This window comes from Macrobrachium nipponense, chromosome 14 (assembly GCF_015104395.2).
Source record: "Macrobrachium nipponense isolate FS-2020 chromosome 14, ASM1510439v2, whole genome shotgun sequence".
NCBI classification, from domain to species: domain Eukaryota; kingdom Metazoa; phylum Arthropoda; class Malacostraca; order Decapoda; family Palaemonidae; genus Macrobrachium; species Macrobrachium nipponense.
In genome coordinates, this window is record NC_087207.1 from 34142977 (window position 1) to 34161860 (window position 18884).

General features: G+C 37.7%; 1 protein-coding gene across 20 annotated transcripts in view; it reads right to left on the minus strand.

Moving 5' to 3' along the window:
• LOC135226448 (transmembrane protein 131-like) overlaps positions 1 to 18884 on the minus strand; it is a 525255-nt gene that overhangs the window by 119605 nt on the left and 386766 nt on the right. For 4 of the 20 annotated variants that reach the window (XM_064266020.1, XM_064266019.1, XM_064266030.1 and 1 more), the window contains one exon: positions 14077 to 14503. The exons of 14 other annotated variants lie outside the window; for them this stretch is intronic. In XM_064266020.1, the coding sequence (XP_064122090.1) occupies positions 14077 to 14446 (370 nt within the window). In that variant the 5' untranslated portion in view covers positions 14447 to 14503. Of the gene's footprint in view, positions 1 to 10457; positions 10512 to 14076; positions 14504 to 18884 lie in introns of those variants that run through there. 2 more of the 20 variants (XM_064266023.1, XM_064266035.1) reach the window with 1 other exon arrangement.

Sequence of the window (18884 nt, forward strand, 5' to 3'; positions counted from 1 at the left end):
TTTTACCATAAAAATGTATTATACCTTCACATTGTTTCCTGTACAATAAAGGAAGGCTGCCACTAATAAATTTCCTGTTCAGACACCGTCGCCCAAACAAAGGAGTCTCAACCCCCCCCCCCCCCACCACCACTAAACTAGTCCCTAATGAAGTAACCAGAACGAAAGCGGAATACAAGTCTACAGACAATTTTTTACCACTGCTTTTTCAGTGGAGTACCAACCACGGTTTTTATTTATTTATTTATCTTTTATTTTTATTTTATTTTATCTATTCACCTATTTATTTATTTATTTACTTTTTTTGGCCATTTCCGAATGGTAACTTGGGTGGTGTGAGAAAGAAAATTAGGAATATGTTACCGGGTGACTTAAACCTGGCCATACCTGTGTCGGAGATTTGGGCCTGTAAGTCAAGACCCTAGGTTCCACTTTTACCGTATCGATCCTCTTTTCATGATTTAATTAATGATGTACGGTCACACTGATATACGGTAATATTTCACAGGAAGGTGTTAAAGACCTCAGTTCCTGTCATCCTCCAACCTAGTTCAGACCCGAAACAGTTTACTAATTGCCAGATGCTCAACTCAAAAAGCTCGGATAAAAAAATCACATGGACTGTTCAGGCATCAACTCCGGGACCTCTGGTTTACTAGAATTAACCAAATAGAACAGAATATAGAATTTAGGCCAAAGACCAAGTGCTGAAGCCTGGGACCTATGAGGTCATTCAGCGTTGAAACGGAATTTTAAACACAAAGGTTTTAAATGTGTAACAGGAGGAAAACCTCGCAGTTGCACAATGAAACAATTGTTGGGAGAGGCTGCATAGCAAGATGGAAGAAAGAACATGAATGGAGATAGAGTAAGAGGAATGAAAGGGGGGGTTGCAAGTAGGTAGGGGCCGAAGGGACGCTGCAAAGAACCTTAAGTAATGCCTACAGTGCACTGTACAGAGTTACTTGAATTAGATATGGTAGCATTAAGTGGCAAACTTTAGATCTGATTGATAAAATTACTGCCGAAAATTGGGATACGAAATATAGATGTTAAGAAGCGATTTTTCCTCATGAGTGGATACAATATTAAAAACGCCATTTACGCAAGATGACAAATAAGATAAAAGACTTTCGGATTAAAGGTTAATTCCGATAAAGGTTAAAGAGTTAAGATTGACTGATCCCGAGAGTCTATGCGTCCAACATTACATCCCGTACTTTATGGTACATAATGACCCACTTTCTAGCCATTAAACAGAGGCCTACAAACTGGGAAGGAGATTCATTGGATATATTAGCTCCAACTACTGATCGTGAGGTATATTAGCCAGTAATCCCAAACCTCTCTTCAATAGATACACAAAAATACTAAGGATATTATGCAGCGAGTTAAGTTCTTCGTATATTAGTCGACTCTGTCGGATTGTAGCTACTTAAAAAGTGCATAGGGTTGGTGATTCAATAAAAACAGTAAGGGTTAAACCTTTCGCAATTAAACCGCTCACACCCACCCATCCACCTCCTCCCCGGAAACGAATGCCATAGATGTATACTAGTATTGCACAAGCTCCGGTTATTATATTTAATTCTATTTATTTATTTATTTAGCCATGACCCTACGATAGGTTAGGTTAGATGAATAAGGAATCGGGTAGGCAATTTAGATGTGGAAAATATGAGATTATTTTCAAGGAGATTCTTACTTTGTTTTTAAGATATGGCGTCCCGTTTTTTTAGGGAAGGTTCAGTACTCTGTTACAGTTCGGGAATAGGCTCCCCAGAAATAGGACTTATAGTGTAAGTAGGTGTGTATAAGCATGAAGTATATGCCTCTTTTTTTACATCAGTACCTACTTATTTATGTTCATATTACTATCATTATTTACATTTACCATGTAATTATATCAACATACAAACAAATTCAGCTAGCCTGAAACATAAATAACAAAACTATCAAAAGCCTTTCGACTAACATTGACATACATTAGGTAACAACGGAAACAAATGCGATCACTTGCTTTCACGCAATCATGACGTCAAGTGCATCTACTAAGTACTGAGAAAATTGACAATTTGCATCACGTGCGCAACATGTATTTGTGGTTATTACTCACTCATTTTCAACTGTATATTCTAGTAATTCCCCTCTAGCCGTTTTCTTTTCATATGCACCTGTCAAGCGGGCTAAGCCGGTGCACAGCTTCTTTACTTTGCAGTTAGTGAATAATAATAATAATTGATGCTTTAATGAATCCAAACAAGTGTCAATGCAAGCTACAGATGTGCATGATGAACCTCATTTACAACATCGATGTATCTGAGGTTTGACAGTCTGGAAGAGTAACCAAACGCCATAGAAATTCCCATACAAAAACATTTGTGAATTTTAAAATCTCATCGAAAAATTTCTCTCTCTCTCTCTCTCTCATGTAAACAGAAGACTGCCGATACCTCAAGCAAACAGAAAATGATGTATTAAAAACTATTTACAAGATACCATCGCAAGTATTACCATATTATGAAAGGTAGTCTTTCTACATCATTTGCATTAAGTGCGATTGACTTTTTCCATGAAAATTGACCAAAAGAAAAGCAAGCAAAGTTATAAAAGTTACTCCAGTTCGGAAAATCAAGCGCCCTGTTTAGTATATATTTTGAATAATGTTGTGAACATTGCATAAATTATGCTGTAAACTCTGCAAGATAATTAGCACTATGCAGCAAGCTTGATTCCTTCTCCAACACATTTCATTACTGTACGACCATCGGAAAGTGTACCACATTCAACACTGTATCTCAGCCAGCACGTAACCCACATTCATCACTATCCAACCCACATCCATCACTCAACCACAGGTGGAACATGACACAAATTCAACGCTGTATTTCAAAAGGAACGTGTATAGGATTTAAAACTCTCTCTCAGTCAGAACGTGCTTCCTATTCAACACTTCATCACAACTGGTGTGAGTCCTAAGTTCATCAATGTACCAAAGTCGGAACGCGTCCCACATTCATCAATGGACCACAGTCGGAACGCGTCCAACATTCATCAATGGACCACAGTCGGAACGCGTCCAACATTCATCAATGGACCACAGTCGGCAAGCGTCCAACATTTATCAATAGACCACAGTCGGAAAGTTCCCACAATGTACCACAGTCGGAACGTGCCCCACATTCATCAATGGACCACAGTCGGAACACCCGGTCCCACAATCATCCGTACCCACAGTTCCGGCAAGCGTCTCCAACTATTTATCATAGTACCAATCGGAAAGTTCCCACAATGTACCACAGTCGGAACGTGCCCCACATTCATCAATGGACCACAGTCGGAACAGTCCCACAATGTACCACAGTTGGAACGTGTCCCATATTCAACAATGGACCACAGTTGGAATGATCCAACAATGTACCACAGTCTGAATGTGTCCCATATTCACAATTGGACATGGGAATTGGTCCCACAATGGTTACCACAGTCAGGAATGTTCTTGTCCCACATTTCATCAAGGACCACAGTGCGGAAATTTGTCCCCACATTTCATCATGACCACAGTCGGAACTGTCCCACATTCATCAATGGACCACAGTCGGAACTTGACCCACATTCATCAATGGACCACAGTCGGAACTTGTCCCACATTCATCAATGGACCACAGTCGGAACTTGTCCCACATTCATCAATGAACCACAGTCGAAAGTGTCCCACACGAACTGCAAATGAAGTGCTATTTTAGGCGATATATTCATCACACTTCACATGCTGCCGACACATTACAATTTCCAGTTTTCTCTTCATATCTGAACATAAATGATAAAAGTGTATTTATTCAAAGCCAATAGAAAAGAAATGTCAACAACAACCGAAGTAATAACACATTCATAAATAACCGTACAGAAGTAAATGACATGTGTCCTGTCTTCTCAAGAACATTACCAAAGGTAATGTTAGGTAATGTTACTGACACCCTACACATCTCTTGAGAAATGGCCACAGATGGGGCCTGAAAGTACTCGAGTGTTAAGTAAAATAGTGTAAATACTTACAAGTATACAAGTTTTACTCAGTAATTTTGTCTGTTTCCATTACCAAAGGTGCTGGTTATAGCAGCATGGGTCCACGTCTGGACCAAATTTCATCTTCTTCACCTGAGGAATGCATTTGGCACTTTCACAGATGCTACTATTTTTTATACCTGATTCGGCAGTTCACAGCAGGTGTGTGACAATGATTATATTCTTGGTTGTCTCTATGCCAGCCCCAAAAAGCGTGAAAAAAAAACACTTTCTACTAAAAGAACACGCTCCAATGTCAAGTGGATTATACGTATATTTCCTCTGTCAATCAATACACTTAATATATAATATATTTCTCTCTCTCTCTCTCTCTCTCTCTCTCTCTCTCTCTCTCTCTCTCTCTCTCTCTCTCAGGCAAAACACCAAAGACATTGCAAATTGCCAAACCGACCAAATGCAAGACAATATTCTTAGTTAATAGCAGGTAAACGATAAGAGATAGTGCGCTGCAATTTGCTCTATTTTTGGATAAGCGATATGAACATGCGATGTTGAAACAATAATCACCCAAACAAAGCTCCACCTTTCTCCATTCTGTCAAGTGACCTCTTCAATTTGCTTAATTTGCATTATTAAAAAGATATCGTCGATGTTGGACAACTGCAGTTCGTGCCAATTGCCACATTCCACAGCGTATTAGTTATTTGACAGAAAACGAGAGACTGCCGCTGGCAATAGATTATATATATATATGTTTAGGGTTAGGGTATTTTAATTTTTCTGATATCAGAAAAATTAAAATGCCCTAAATGTTTTGCTGAACGAGCTTTGCAAAAATAAAAAAACAATAAAAATTTGTATTCTGTAACTACCAGAATGGTTTTTAACAATAATATGATAATGTGCTTATTTTACCATATTATGATCTCTTACGGAGGGTTACAAGTTTATGCCAAAATTCTAATATTAATGTTGTTTTTAAATTTTCAAATACATTGACAAACATAGTAATAAGGAATTCTCACAAAGTTTTTCAGGGCTGCATTTACGGGACTCCTTGCATGTATTGCAAGTGCTTTTATATAGGACAATCTGGGAAGGGACTGGACACCAGAATTAAGCAACATAGATATAGTGTGAGCACGGGATAAACGTAGGATGCTTTATTTTTACACATCAATAACTTTAATAGTATGATTCATTGTGAGGGAGCAAAATTTTATATATATATATATATATATATATATATATATATATATATATATATATATATATATATATAAATATAAAACTCTTAGAAATGTTATTGATATGATTTTACTAAATATCAAGGTGACAATTAATGTAAGCGAGGTTATGTACAAACTAGTCCCGTTTGTTGTTAAATAGATTTGTTGTTTCTTTTTAATTACCTGCTGAGCTGCTCTGTACCTGCTGTACTGGTTTTAAACGGACTTGAAAGATTTGTTTTCAATTTTTTCAGCTTTTGTGTTTACTTTGCTAGATGTCCTCGTGTTTTAGCATTATACTTCGAAAAAGTGTTGAAATAACACGAAAGCGCTTGGTACTCCTCCTTTATATATATATATATATATATATATATATATATATATATATATATATATATATATATACACAGAGAGAGAGAGAGAGAGAGAGAGAGAGAGAGAGAGAGAGAGAGAGAGAGAGAGAGAGAGAGAGAGGGGGGGGGGGATATGTAAACGTCCTATTAACTAAGACAGTTGTTAAATGCCATGTAAGATGTGATCTTAAAATAGAAAATGACCTTATCTATCAGTCAGACCACTTCGGCGAGAGAGAGAATGCCTTACTATCTAATCAGTCAAATAAACCTTTAATTTTACGAAAGAAAATATGTTGGGTAACCCGATGATCAGCAAAAATTGTAATAAATCAACCCCCTGAACGACAAAACACGGAAAAAAGAGGGTATCTGAAATAAAGAGTAGAATTATTAGTCAGGGGCGACGAGATGGAGGAGGAAAATTATCAAGAGAAAATGGGAGGAGCTACAATAACACTAGTGCTACTTTTCTAAGAATGAACCAAAATGAGAGAGAGAGAGAGAGAGAGAGGGGAGGAGGGAGGACGAGAGAGAGAGAGACGAGAGAGAGAGAGAGAGAGAGAGAGAGAGAGAGAGAGAGAGAGAGAGAGAGTTTTTCCATATCCTCCTTAAACCTCTCGGGTTATGACAGCCACAAACAGGTTGAGTTATCAGAATGGCCAGCAGTAACATCTTCCCGAGTCATTAGGCCAGCTTGCTTATTTACAATCAATAACGGAAAAAGTCAACAGTAAAGTAACCAGTGCATATTAGCAGATTCAGCCGCAAATCTTGTTCAAGAGAACCTTTCCCTAGTGACTCGGAATAAAAATAAAGCAAATACCCAAATTTAAAATCGCAGCATCCCGTTGTAAAAACACACACACAAAAAAGAACTACGCAAGAGGAGATTTGAACGCAAAAATTTGTTATAAAGGACCATTACCACTATAACCCGATGTATGAAAAAAAAAAATCAAATGCCAAACAGACTCAGACACAAAGTTAATTGCAGGGCCCAGTTAGAATAATATTCTATAACAAAAAATAATAGTTTAAAAATAAAAACAAAGATTCTGCAACGGAGGGTCATCAGGAACCTTCTCATTCGAGACCAATTTGTCTGGTGACAGTTCGAGAAACAAATCAATCTCATATGCTGCCTCAGTATGACAGTCTAACAAACAGTCTGATGAATCAAGATGTGCGTAAATAAGGCCTCGTTTGATATTTCCTCCCGTCATAATTAACTAAACACTACTCATCCTTTTATTCCCTCAATACATCATGAATATAAAGTAATCTAATCAGTCGACGAAGTCATTAAAACTCTTATAGGGACTAACCGAAAGGATACGTTTTTAGGATACTTATCAATGGAACAAAATGTAAAGAAGTTGGACAGTTGAGTGAAAAGGGAACAAACGCCTGCCCATATCCCTTGCACACGTTGCCTCCCAACACGGGGCTACCCGTTAGGAGTTTAAGACATTCATTTTTGGTCCCTAAAACAACAATGCCCAACTGAATGATTTATTTAACAATAAATTCATGTACCTATTCAACTTACATTTCTGTACTATCAAATACTAGGAGTTAACAAGAATGAACATCTATAGGGGATTAATGTCTTTTTATCAGTGCAGTGATTACGGTGATTTTTGTTGAAAGGTTGCAATGACTGCAAACTCCAAAAGGCAAGAATGACACGCTGTTACTGCGACGCCAGCGCATTTGATGTAACACTGTCCTAATTCATCCATTTACAAATGTTATGTAAAATTCTCTTCCGACTTTTACAAGCAATCTGACCAGTTCAGTTAATATGACTTTTATTTATGATATATTGGACAACTTTAAGTCTTGCATTGCCTAGCATACAAACAACGTGACTTCATGGTTGAACAAAACGATGTACAATTTTTTTTTTTACGTATCTGAGGTAATACAACAAAAAGTTTGAACAAAATATCCTACTATCGGAATAATCACTTCCTGGGTAATGTGCTCGTTTCATCAGATAACCCGCAAACACTTGTTTGTAGCGCAACCGTCCCCCACGCCCTGCTTTCCCCCCCATACCCCACCCCCCTCCCCACAAGGTAAAATTTCATCCAACGGCCCACATTTCTCACAGTCAATGATCATCAAACAGTATGACGACCTTTTTTAATACCAATCCAAAATATGATATTACATACAACGCCAGAGAACCTACATTCATCAATTAGTGCAGCCTAGCGGCCGCCCCCCCTCCCCGCCCCGCTTTGCTTCTGAATAGGCACAGCCAGCAAGTGACGTCATACGCTTGACTAATCAAGGACACACAAATCCACCGGAGTAAAGGACCCAATGCCACATCTAACAAACACACAAACAAGTCCAACAACGATACAAACCAAACCATGCCAAGGACGCAAACTGAAGCTGTTTGAGAGTTAGTTACTAAACGACTGACAGTCAAGGTTTGAAAATAAAAGATATCTTTAAGAAATGTGAGCCGATTAAAATTACCTTTAGGGCATATTTCTTGGCTTTCCTTTTCTGTCAATGAGAAAGCCTTAGCCATATGTACTAACAAACGCAAAGCCTTCAATTAATCTATCAAGGGGTGCAAATCGACTCGACGGAATCACACGTGAGTAACGCGATTCTCGACTCGAACTCAGGCCAGAACACAATGCAACAAATGTTTCAGCAAAGTAGCCCAGCTGAAGATGGAAGGAAAATATATTTCAGAATACAGGTGACGGTTAAAACGCCGTCTCTCCTATCCGTACGATTACCGACAAGCAAACAGCAGTGCACCTTCAATTAACAAAGAAAGCAAGAGCCGCTACTGCTTCTGCGACTAATAAATATGAACCTGTATAAATAACTAATACTCTATTTTCCCCCGAGGTTTCAATAGGACCATTGGGCGATGCAGTGAAAATTTCCATGTCCCTACTACACCAAGTATTCAAGGCTATTCGAAAGCAAAACCAGAGCCAATAACCTCTACATTACTTTAACCCGAGTCAATAACTACCAACAGCGATCACAAAAGCACTCGAAGCTCAGAACTTAATGGACACTCAAGTTGTCTGGAAATGAACCAAACCTGGAAGCGAGCTACGTCTGGAAGTGAACAAAGTCTGGTAGCATCCACTGTCGGCATGCAAGGCAAGGCTTTTTTTATTATTAAAATACTGGCGAACCTCCTCTAACTCCACTCCCCACCCAACTTAATCGCATGCCAATCAATAACACCACCATACCTTGGCACTAGACTGTGTGCGTCGTGTAGTCGCAAATTCACAGACATAACACCGTACATACGCTGCACGATAAGCGACGACATGCATCGCGTCCTACACATGCAAAACGCAATGCAAGCCCTTTCATTGAAACTACAATCAAACTCAAACGTACACAATTAAATATATGAAAATTATTTTCGTATTCAAAACCTAAAAGGCAGAGTAGCAACACGAAAGTCTGCAATTAATATTCTTCATGGGACAGAGGTGAAGACAAACTCGATATCTGCAACTCTCTCCAATATGATGGACTTCATCAATCATCTGGTTTAACGCACGCCCCTCCCTTCAACATGCCCCTAACGGCTGAAGTATTCGTGTTCGGAGACATACCTGGCACCACCGCTTTTCTAGTGGCGATGGTGTTTTCAAAGCGTTGAAGAGCAGAGTCAATTAAAACTAGGCGTGATCCGATCTCTAGCTTACTCAGGACGCGTGTAAGAGTCCCCCCCCCCCCCCCCACCCCCCAACACATAAGTAGTAAACATTATATACATAACTTAGCGTAAATTAAAATGTGCTAAATTATACGGTCAAATGGAGGGTTGTTTCATCAACGAAAATTGAAATAAAAATGCTGTATATTTTATTAGAAATAATTTTTCAGTACTGTTTAACATGCACTTGATTTTTTACACTTTCATTCTAATAAATAAATCATAAATATCCTATCCCAAATTCCTGCATCATTAACTCAAGGCGAAACCCCTTTCCAGACCTTTTAAGGCTCTTCCACGGGCCTTTTCTACAACCCCAGCTACAGTATAGTAGTAGGCTTAGGCTACTCCCCAAGTAAGCGATAACTTCGAATGTCACACAATCTTCAAGGTTCTTCACGAGCTACCTGTATCGATAAGGGAACCTGTACCCCCCCCCCCCCCAAATTTCGCAGTCTTGGATGGCAGGCAGAACAATTCCTCTAAGCAAATGAGTTGTCTATTTCATAATACTTGTACCATCACCTTGTGCCGTCCCGGAGAGATGGAATTTTCATTAATTTCAATAAAAAAAACCTAAGTTATTTAATTGGCCTAAAGCTTCAACTAGCTTAAAACTGGACGAGTAAAAAAAACCATACTGCTGAGATCTCTCTACAAGTTTATAAGAATAAAATGATCAGCATGGTGATAATATAAACTGCAATGCCAATGCATTTACAAAATAACTGCGATATCATGTGTTTCACTATAGGCACGGTTCTAATGTAAATATTCACGAAGTTCCAAGTAGAACAACACCGAATTCCAATCGCTGTCAGCATCGTCTTAAATATATACATCACAGCTTTAAATGCAAATTATTTTTCGAGAGAGAGAGAGAGAGAGAGAGAGAGAGAGAGAGAGAGAGAGAGAGAGAGAGAGAGAGAGAGAGACGCAGTTTCTTCTTTATACCCAAACTTTCCCTAAACCGACAAGGCTTAGCTCATCATCATCTGTTTTCGTACTTCTTTATTTACAATCTTGCGTCATACTGACCCCAAGCATCGTAAGGTGAAGAGTGACTCACCTCCAACGGGAATGTGTTGGGGAGGGGGAGGGGGTGGTGTGTGTACCGTATACTCTTACCATATCGGACGTCGTACCAGCAACTAACCCAAACTGGGTGAGCAAGACACTTACCTGAAAAAGAGAAAATCTTGATTAGTCTGAGAGAAATAGAATTCACGCTAAATCTGACAAATAAAAAAATTAAATTGTCCGGAAACAATGAACACAAAAATGGATAATCATACTTAACATGACATACAGGAGTTTCTTATAAATTACAACTAATTCGGAAAAATGAGGACAAAATTCAAACATCGCCAATATCGTCGACTGTTAATGAGATGCAGTTTGCTAAAAGCTAACAATGAAGTATTTCTCACGTGTAGGATATAACTTTATCTATATTTAGCCACCTGTTGAAGAAAAATAATAAAGCAGTGATCTAGTTTCTGCCGACAGCAGGTGTTACGAGAACAAGTGTTACGGGAGTGGGTCACTTCCTAAATGAAAAGCCGTTGCGAGAGTGGTTTCCCGTCCTTCAGTAATAGGTCCAAAGTGGCCATGTTTTACAAGACAACAGGAGTGATTGAACCTGACCTAAATTCCCTTTCTTAAGTTGACCTCTTGCCCCTTATGCATTGACCCTCCAAGGGAGTTCAACCTCTTACCACCCACAGAAAAATGATACCTTCCCTCTTGACGTCCAGCAGCTAATATTCCCCCCACCCCACGTGTTCGCTTTCGCAACAGATGACAGATGAAAGCAGCTTCCAATTAACAATACGGAATGAAAATGACACAAGGCTCATTTCTGCTCTACTGGGCGAGGTGATGCACCCCCTTTAGGTTAGAAATGACAAGTATGTTACAAATTACCGCGACAGGTGCTCGATGACGCAATCCCTGTCAGCAAGGGGACGATAGGTGCCTGGGTCACAAAGGACAACAAAGCAACATTCAACACAGTTTTCTCTCGGGAGAAAGGAAATTACGAGAGGTCAAGGGATTTTTTTCGATAAACGGTGAGGTTAATTATATGACATGGAAAGTCATTTAATTATTATGCTAGAAAATACACCAAAACTCGAACAATTTACTGATCTCGATTAATTTAAAATTCAGCACCCTACGGTAGTTCGAAGTTCAAAATCCGTACTGATACTATTTCTTATCATTAACCATAACAGTTCTAATAACAAAATCGTGCCGTCACACCTGATACTGACCTCATGCTTAATTTTTTATTTAAAACACTAAAAATCTTTTACAATGACATCTCTCCCAAATCTTTTACAATGACATCCTCTCCCGAGGTAAATATAATAATGCTGCATTTGATAACGTAAAATATACTTTAAAAATATTACTTGGAGCATAAAATATTAAAGATGAATAAATAAAATCTTGCAATTTACTAAAAAACTAAAAAATTTCAAAGAAATGTATTTTGTATAAAAGACATTAAGTAACACTATGCAGACATTTATAATCAATAATATAGCATAACCTGAAATATATTTCACAAATAGTACCTGCCGGGATTTTTTTTCTTTTTTTTATTTATTTAAATCAAAGTTTATTTACAAACATCGCAATTTTCATTTAGACAATATTTTACAGTAATATTTGTTATAAACATCATAATTCGAGTTTAACTCGAGTTTGAAGGACTTCTTTCATAGGTCCATCTAGACTGCCCTATTTGACACCACGTACTAGGTTGTTGCGTCAACCATTTGCTCTGAAAGTAAGTGACAATTTACCTCTAGAACGGAGTACAACGAACTGAATTGGAGAGGTGACAGCGAGGACCTATTCGCAAGTTTCCGACATTCAAAAGCCAAGACCAAATCGTTGAAATACATTCTCAAATTTTCTTCCGGTAACGATGTTATTCCCATTTTGGCTCCTTTCATACTCAATGTACTTCGCCTGTGAAAATTGATAACTGTTGCCAATTTACTAATTATAACAATTTAGAAATGCCTTACTAAACATCTTTTAGTCTCAGCATAATTCCTAAAGTTAAAAGTTTGCATTTCGGAATGGCGTTAATCATTAGCATTCTTAAACCAGAGCCTCGCAAACATTTTAATTTAATTGAAAACTGTTCTGTACGGATATTTTAACCCTGAGCTGAGGCTGGAAGGGCAGGCATCTCTGCCCGAGCACCCTCCACCAAAAACAAGGAGAATCAATCGAGAGCCTTCCTATGTGATCGACTTAAAATACTCATCACAACACAACTTTGGGGATCACTTTTCTTCTCAAGACGAACCATTCAGTTTTCAACGAGAACCGTCGCGTAAAACGTTCGTGCCTTTTCAAGACAACGCTAATCCGGAATATACTGATGTCAGCGGCTATAAAACTATACACAGGATATTCCTAATATAACACGCACATCCTGTGGCAACAGACACTCAACAACAACCAAATAGCCATACTGAAGTTTATAAATACAACGATAAGGTTTCAGACTTCCAACATTCGGGGTACTGACAGTTTTTTCTTATATATATAATTCACACAAATATTCATCACACATACGCATATAGTACTCAAACATGTACTGTACAGGGAATTGCAGTTCTATCAAACTGCATCATTAACCCAAAGGCCGAAGGAAATGTTCAAGTTAATTCATGACCCGGCCTTACCAAGGCCTACTGGAAAAACGAAAAGAATAAATGAGTACTGCTCATGTTACACAAAAGAAAGCGATAGACTATACTCTGTTTTTTTTCATCTGTCCATCTGCCTGTGGTGTTTTTGTATGGCAACACTGCGTCCCGGGCTTTAGATAGTCACATTCAGCTTACATTCAACGATTATAATATCATATTTCGAATATTAACGGTGTAATTCGCATACAGTAAATTATTAAAACACTTTTCAGTTGCAATGTACACCCAGATATCCTTTTATTTACCTAAAACTTACACATAGCGTTACTATCTAAAGCCCGGGACGCAGTGTTGCCATACAAAAACACCACAGGCAGATGGACAGATGAAAAAAAACAGAGTATAGTCACCTGAAAGAAGAGGGCAATGTGACAATCAGCCAACTAGTACGCAGGAAGCCGAGAGTCCGCAGCTTGGATGAAGGAAAAATACCGTCACTCCACAGACAATGCCATAACAGGTGCTTTCCTGTTACTTTTTGGTGTCCAATGCTCTCTCGCTCTTTATGAAAGCTTTATTCTTTGTTCTGGGCTAGTTAATGCCATTTGAAGCTAACTGCATATGAATGCTTACTAATTCTGAATAATAATAATAATAATAATAATAATAATAATAATAATAATAGTAATAATAATAATATAATTAATAATAATCATCATCATCATCATCATCATCATCATCATCCTCATCATCATCATCATCATCATCATCATCATAAATAATAATAATAATCTAGCGTGTCGTTGACGTTAACAAATTTATAACCCCTAACACAGTCTACTTGCTTCAATAGACTATTGCCTACACTCATGACCTTTTACTTATCATAAGCAAATTAGCAACGGATGTGGCCAGCAATTCTCAAAGAAGGTTAAATCATTCAGACTGAAATATGTTAAATACAAATAGCTAGAATCACTAACAGTAAAAGCTGTCGATTTCCAAGCAGAAAGTGAATAGCCTCCAGCATTCAGAAGCAGCTTTGGCGGAGCGAGACCATCCAGCCTTACCTCTGGAAAAACTTCGAGTCGAATGGAGGAAGATGGTAAATTCACTATCAGGTCGGATACCTCCGACGGTCGGAGATAATGTCATTGCTAGACACAAGATCGCGATCAGATTCCACTCCATCGTTGTCTTGGGTCCTAAGGCGACGTTACTGGTGCTGCTTTTGCCGAAGTTTCCTATCCCTGGACTATTCCGACTGGCCGGCTTCAAGGAGGAGGCCATCAGTTCGAGAATCCTCACCGTAGCAGCCCCCAGATGCATGACGAGTGCCGATATGCATGGCACAATCAGGGCGGGGGAGGCGTACTGACAGACTGGTGGCGCCCAGAGCACAAGGAGAGGTACTGGTGAAGGCGAAATAGGAGACATCATCTTTCAACATGTCTCCTACTTCTCACTACAAAATTCTTTTAAAACTCTTTCTTTAACCTGTAAGTGTCCCAGAATGCAAATACAGATCAGTGATACACTGGTTATTGTGAAACAAGGCAACATCAACCACTTGGATAACCAGAGTAGCATCAGTTTCTACTGAAGTCATCGGTTCTTGTTTCGTTAAACTTTACGGATCATGTCAAGATTTGCGAACCCACTATTTATAAGACAATATTATACCACTTTGATTTATATATATATATATATATATATATATATATATATATATATATATATATATATATATATATATATATATATATATATATATATATAAATCAAAGTGGTATAATATTGTCTTGAGAAATAGTGGGTTCGCAAATCTTGACATGATCCAACTTTACTTCATAAGCTTTAAGATTCCTAGAACTCCCTAACATACGTCACAGTTCTATTCACAATGACTATTTCAGTCAGTTCATTATTAAACCAGCCTCCCGACAACCTCCTAATAATAATTACAAATGAAAACGAGATAATAAACCAGAAATCCACCTCTCTGTATATCAAAGTCATTCTCGGCGGGTAAAACTATCATTTGATCTGGACCCGGCACAAGCCTGCATCTGACGATACCAGTAAAATTCATTCTCATAGTGATTATACCACACACATTAAAAAGAAACTTATAACCTTTTTGTTTAATTGATGCTATGATATGAAAGATCAAACAGTGAATGCTTTAATTCCAATGATCAAATACACCTAATGAATAAACCGCTAATTTGATAAATGCGGGTATCTTGCAAGCGCTATGGAAATAAGTGCGTCATATGGATGAGCCGTCAACAAGTAATAGGTAAGTAATGAGTAAAAAAAAAAAAGACCAATAAAAAATACAAACAGAGAAGAGCGTAACTAGACGAAAGCACCAGGCCCCAAACAGGATATGACCTCAGCACTTGAGTGAATGTGGAAAGGGCAGAAGACCACGAGCTTACTTTTCCCGTAAGTGGGATTGGAGGAGTTCACTTAATTGATGGTCGTTATACAACATATACGACATAGCATTTAAGTAAAGCGCCACAGATTTTTACAAACACGTAGTTCTTGTACAAGAATACATGCGCTAGTTTGTGATAATGCGATGCCATGTATATATATATATATATATATATATATATATATATATATATATATATATATATAATTATATATAAATACACATATACAAATACACGTGTATATATATATATATATATATATATATATATATATATATATTATTATTAATAATTAGATGAGAGAGGAGATATAATTGGAGAGGAGAAGAGGAGAAGAGAAAGAGAGAGACGAGAGAGAGAGAGAGAGAGAGAGAGAGAGATTGTTTTCTTGACACTGTTAACTATAAATTACGTCTTTGTGTTGACTCGGGGCCCCAATACCAAATCTGCACGATGCCAGCAATATTTTTCTAAGCTTTCCTCACTTTTTACCAAACATGGCGCGGAGGTTAAGCGAGTGATGAAAAACAAGTAAGAGTCCACTGATAAAACTGCCTGACGACGACGTGGCACTTCCTCTTACGTGAAACCCAGCTGAAGAGAACGATTGAGCGATCAATGCAACCGCAAAGCTTTTGTCAAACAGAGTAAAAGTTCCGGAGATGAAACTACCTACAATACAACGCATCGCTTTCTATGTAGAAAAACACCCATCCGTTCACTTTGTTTGGTTTTATGTACAACCCTCCTCCACAGCCATGATTCCTTCTTTGTCTGTTTGTATGGTGTTTTTACGTTGCAGGGAACCAGTGGTTATTCGGCAACGGGACCAACGGTTTTACGTGACTTCGAACCACGTCGAGAGTGGACTTATATCACCAGAAATACCCATCTCTCATACCTCAATGGAATGCCCGAGAATCGAACTCGCGATGACCACCGAGGTGGTACGCCAATTCCATACCGACCACGCCACTGAGGATTCCTTCTCTGACGGGCCTTTGTACGTCTTCAAAATAAGGTGCTTCTTATATATTTTATAATTGTCTTTAAGCGTTTTCACGTCAGTATCATGGCTCCAGCAGAATAATTGAGTCTTGAGTTTAAATTAACTTCTAGAATCTAGAACAAATCCGACAGCAATTTAAATTGAGAAAATTTTAAAAATAATAGACTTGGGTCATTTCCCATTCCAGCTAAAGTGACACAGATCAGTCTGACAGCTACTGCCATAATCGGTTGTTAATGTATCAAAAGTACATTACTTTTCTCAAAAGTTTTTTAAGACTAAACAAATTTGATTTAACAGAACTTATCCTACTTTTACAGCAACTTTCCATTCCGGCATATTTAGCTTAAATCAACTAAGCTTTTTAAGCCCGTTTACCTTGGTTCACACCTGGTCATGAAAACATTAATTCAAAAGGTGGCCGACAACTAGCAAATTGGCATCCTGTAAAGCTTCTGAACAACACTTCGAAATATATCTTCTGCCGAACATACTAATTGGATTACCACTAAGAGCGAATTTTACCTATGCTATATAGAATACATATGTATATAAAATCGAATAATAAACATGAAGAAGGCACAAACCGTTTTAAAATAATTGACAATACTTAAGTTTCATAGTTGTATACAGAAACAAGCTGGACATATCGTGTAAGCAATATATTCATGAAAAAGTGTTTCGACAAATGCATTAAGGTAGACAATATAGTACTGTCAAACCAGTAGGTCGCATGGACCTTTCATAACGGAAGAGGGTTTCGTCTTAATTAAAGTTACTGAAGCACAAAAGTTGAAATAATCATTTCTCCTTAAAAATATCTGGTTATTGGTGACCTCTTTAGCCAGCAGGATGCGAGTAGTTCCGGGAACATTTTTCGATGGAAAATCTCTCAAAGTCCATAAGAATCGGATCATGTCGAGATTAGCGAACCCACTATTTTTGAAGACAATATTATACCACTTTGATTTATATGTATATATGTACCTAAATTATATTTATATACATATATATGCATACATATGTGTATATATATATATAATATATATATATATATATATATATATATATATATATATATATATATATATATATATATATATATATATCAAAGTGGTATAATATTGTCTTCAAAAATAGTTGGTTTGCCTAATCTCGACATGATCCTAGGAATCTAAGAATATATAAGACCAATCTTACCATTTTTAATCAAAACTACTTTCTGTGCTGACTGTATGCTATGTATTATATAATTAAAATATTGTAATGATACAAAAAAAAAAAAACAGCTGTTAACAGCATGGTCTCTGATAGGCATATTACATCAAAATTACTATACCGAATAGTTACAACAGAAAGGACTGTACGTAGACGTACTTTGAACATCACTTCCTGACGGAGCAGACAGTGAGAATTACCAATCTCTCTCTCTCTCTCTCTCTCTCTCTCTCTCTCTCTCTCTCTCAAAAACCGAGGATCAACCTTAAAATCCCGAAAAAAAAAAAAAAAAAAAAAAAAAAGGAAGAATGAATCTCGCCACTAAGGACTACAGGAGGGCCTCGACGAGGCTCTCTCTCTCTCTCTCTCTCTCTCTCTCTCTCTCAAAGCTACTCGTTAAAAACAGCACCCAATAAATCCCCATGAAAGTATCAATACTAATCTCGTTCTAAACTGAAAGGCCAAAACGTAGCAATTCTCCAGCGGAAGGAGTTAAATAGAATATCCATCCGATCAACACATCCGCACAAATGTGAGACTTTTACATAATCATGAGGTTTTTAATTCCTCGAGAAAATGGCAACAATTTCTGAAGTATTTAAGTGGGGCTGTAAACAAGTTTCGAGAGTAGATTTCTTGTTATCAAAATTCGAACTTCAAAAAAGCATTTGCGAAAACCCAATGACGGGAAAACGTTCCATTCATTATACATAAAAAAACTGCAGCACAGAAAATCTTAACAGCATAGCAACAATTCCTCGTCATCTTTGTTCATTACAACAATTTCTATTAATAGTATCAATGGCCTTAGCAATTACCTCCATCATTCTTCAGTATCACTGCTCTAGCCTAACTCACCCTAACCTAACCTAAATTAACAAGAACAAACACACGCAATCCAGAAGGGCGTAGCCTTAATTACGGTACCCAATAGTACAGACTTTTTCAACCAATCAGCACCGTCGTTTACAGCCTACTGCATTACATGAAAATACAACACTTCTGAAGTTTTAATTGGTCCAACCATGTCGTAAGACAGAGAACACAGAGTTCTGCTTTAATTTACTGTGTTGCTCGTTTTCTCTTTTGACATAATGTACATGTAAACAAGCAATTCCTTGGCCAGTTTCATTACTCATGTTAACAGGCTCCACTAACAAACATCACAGGTGGTCACTCATCGACATCAAGTGATTTAAAGTTA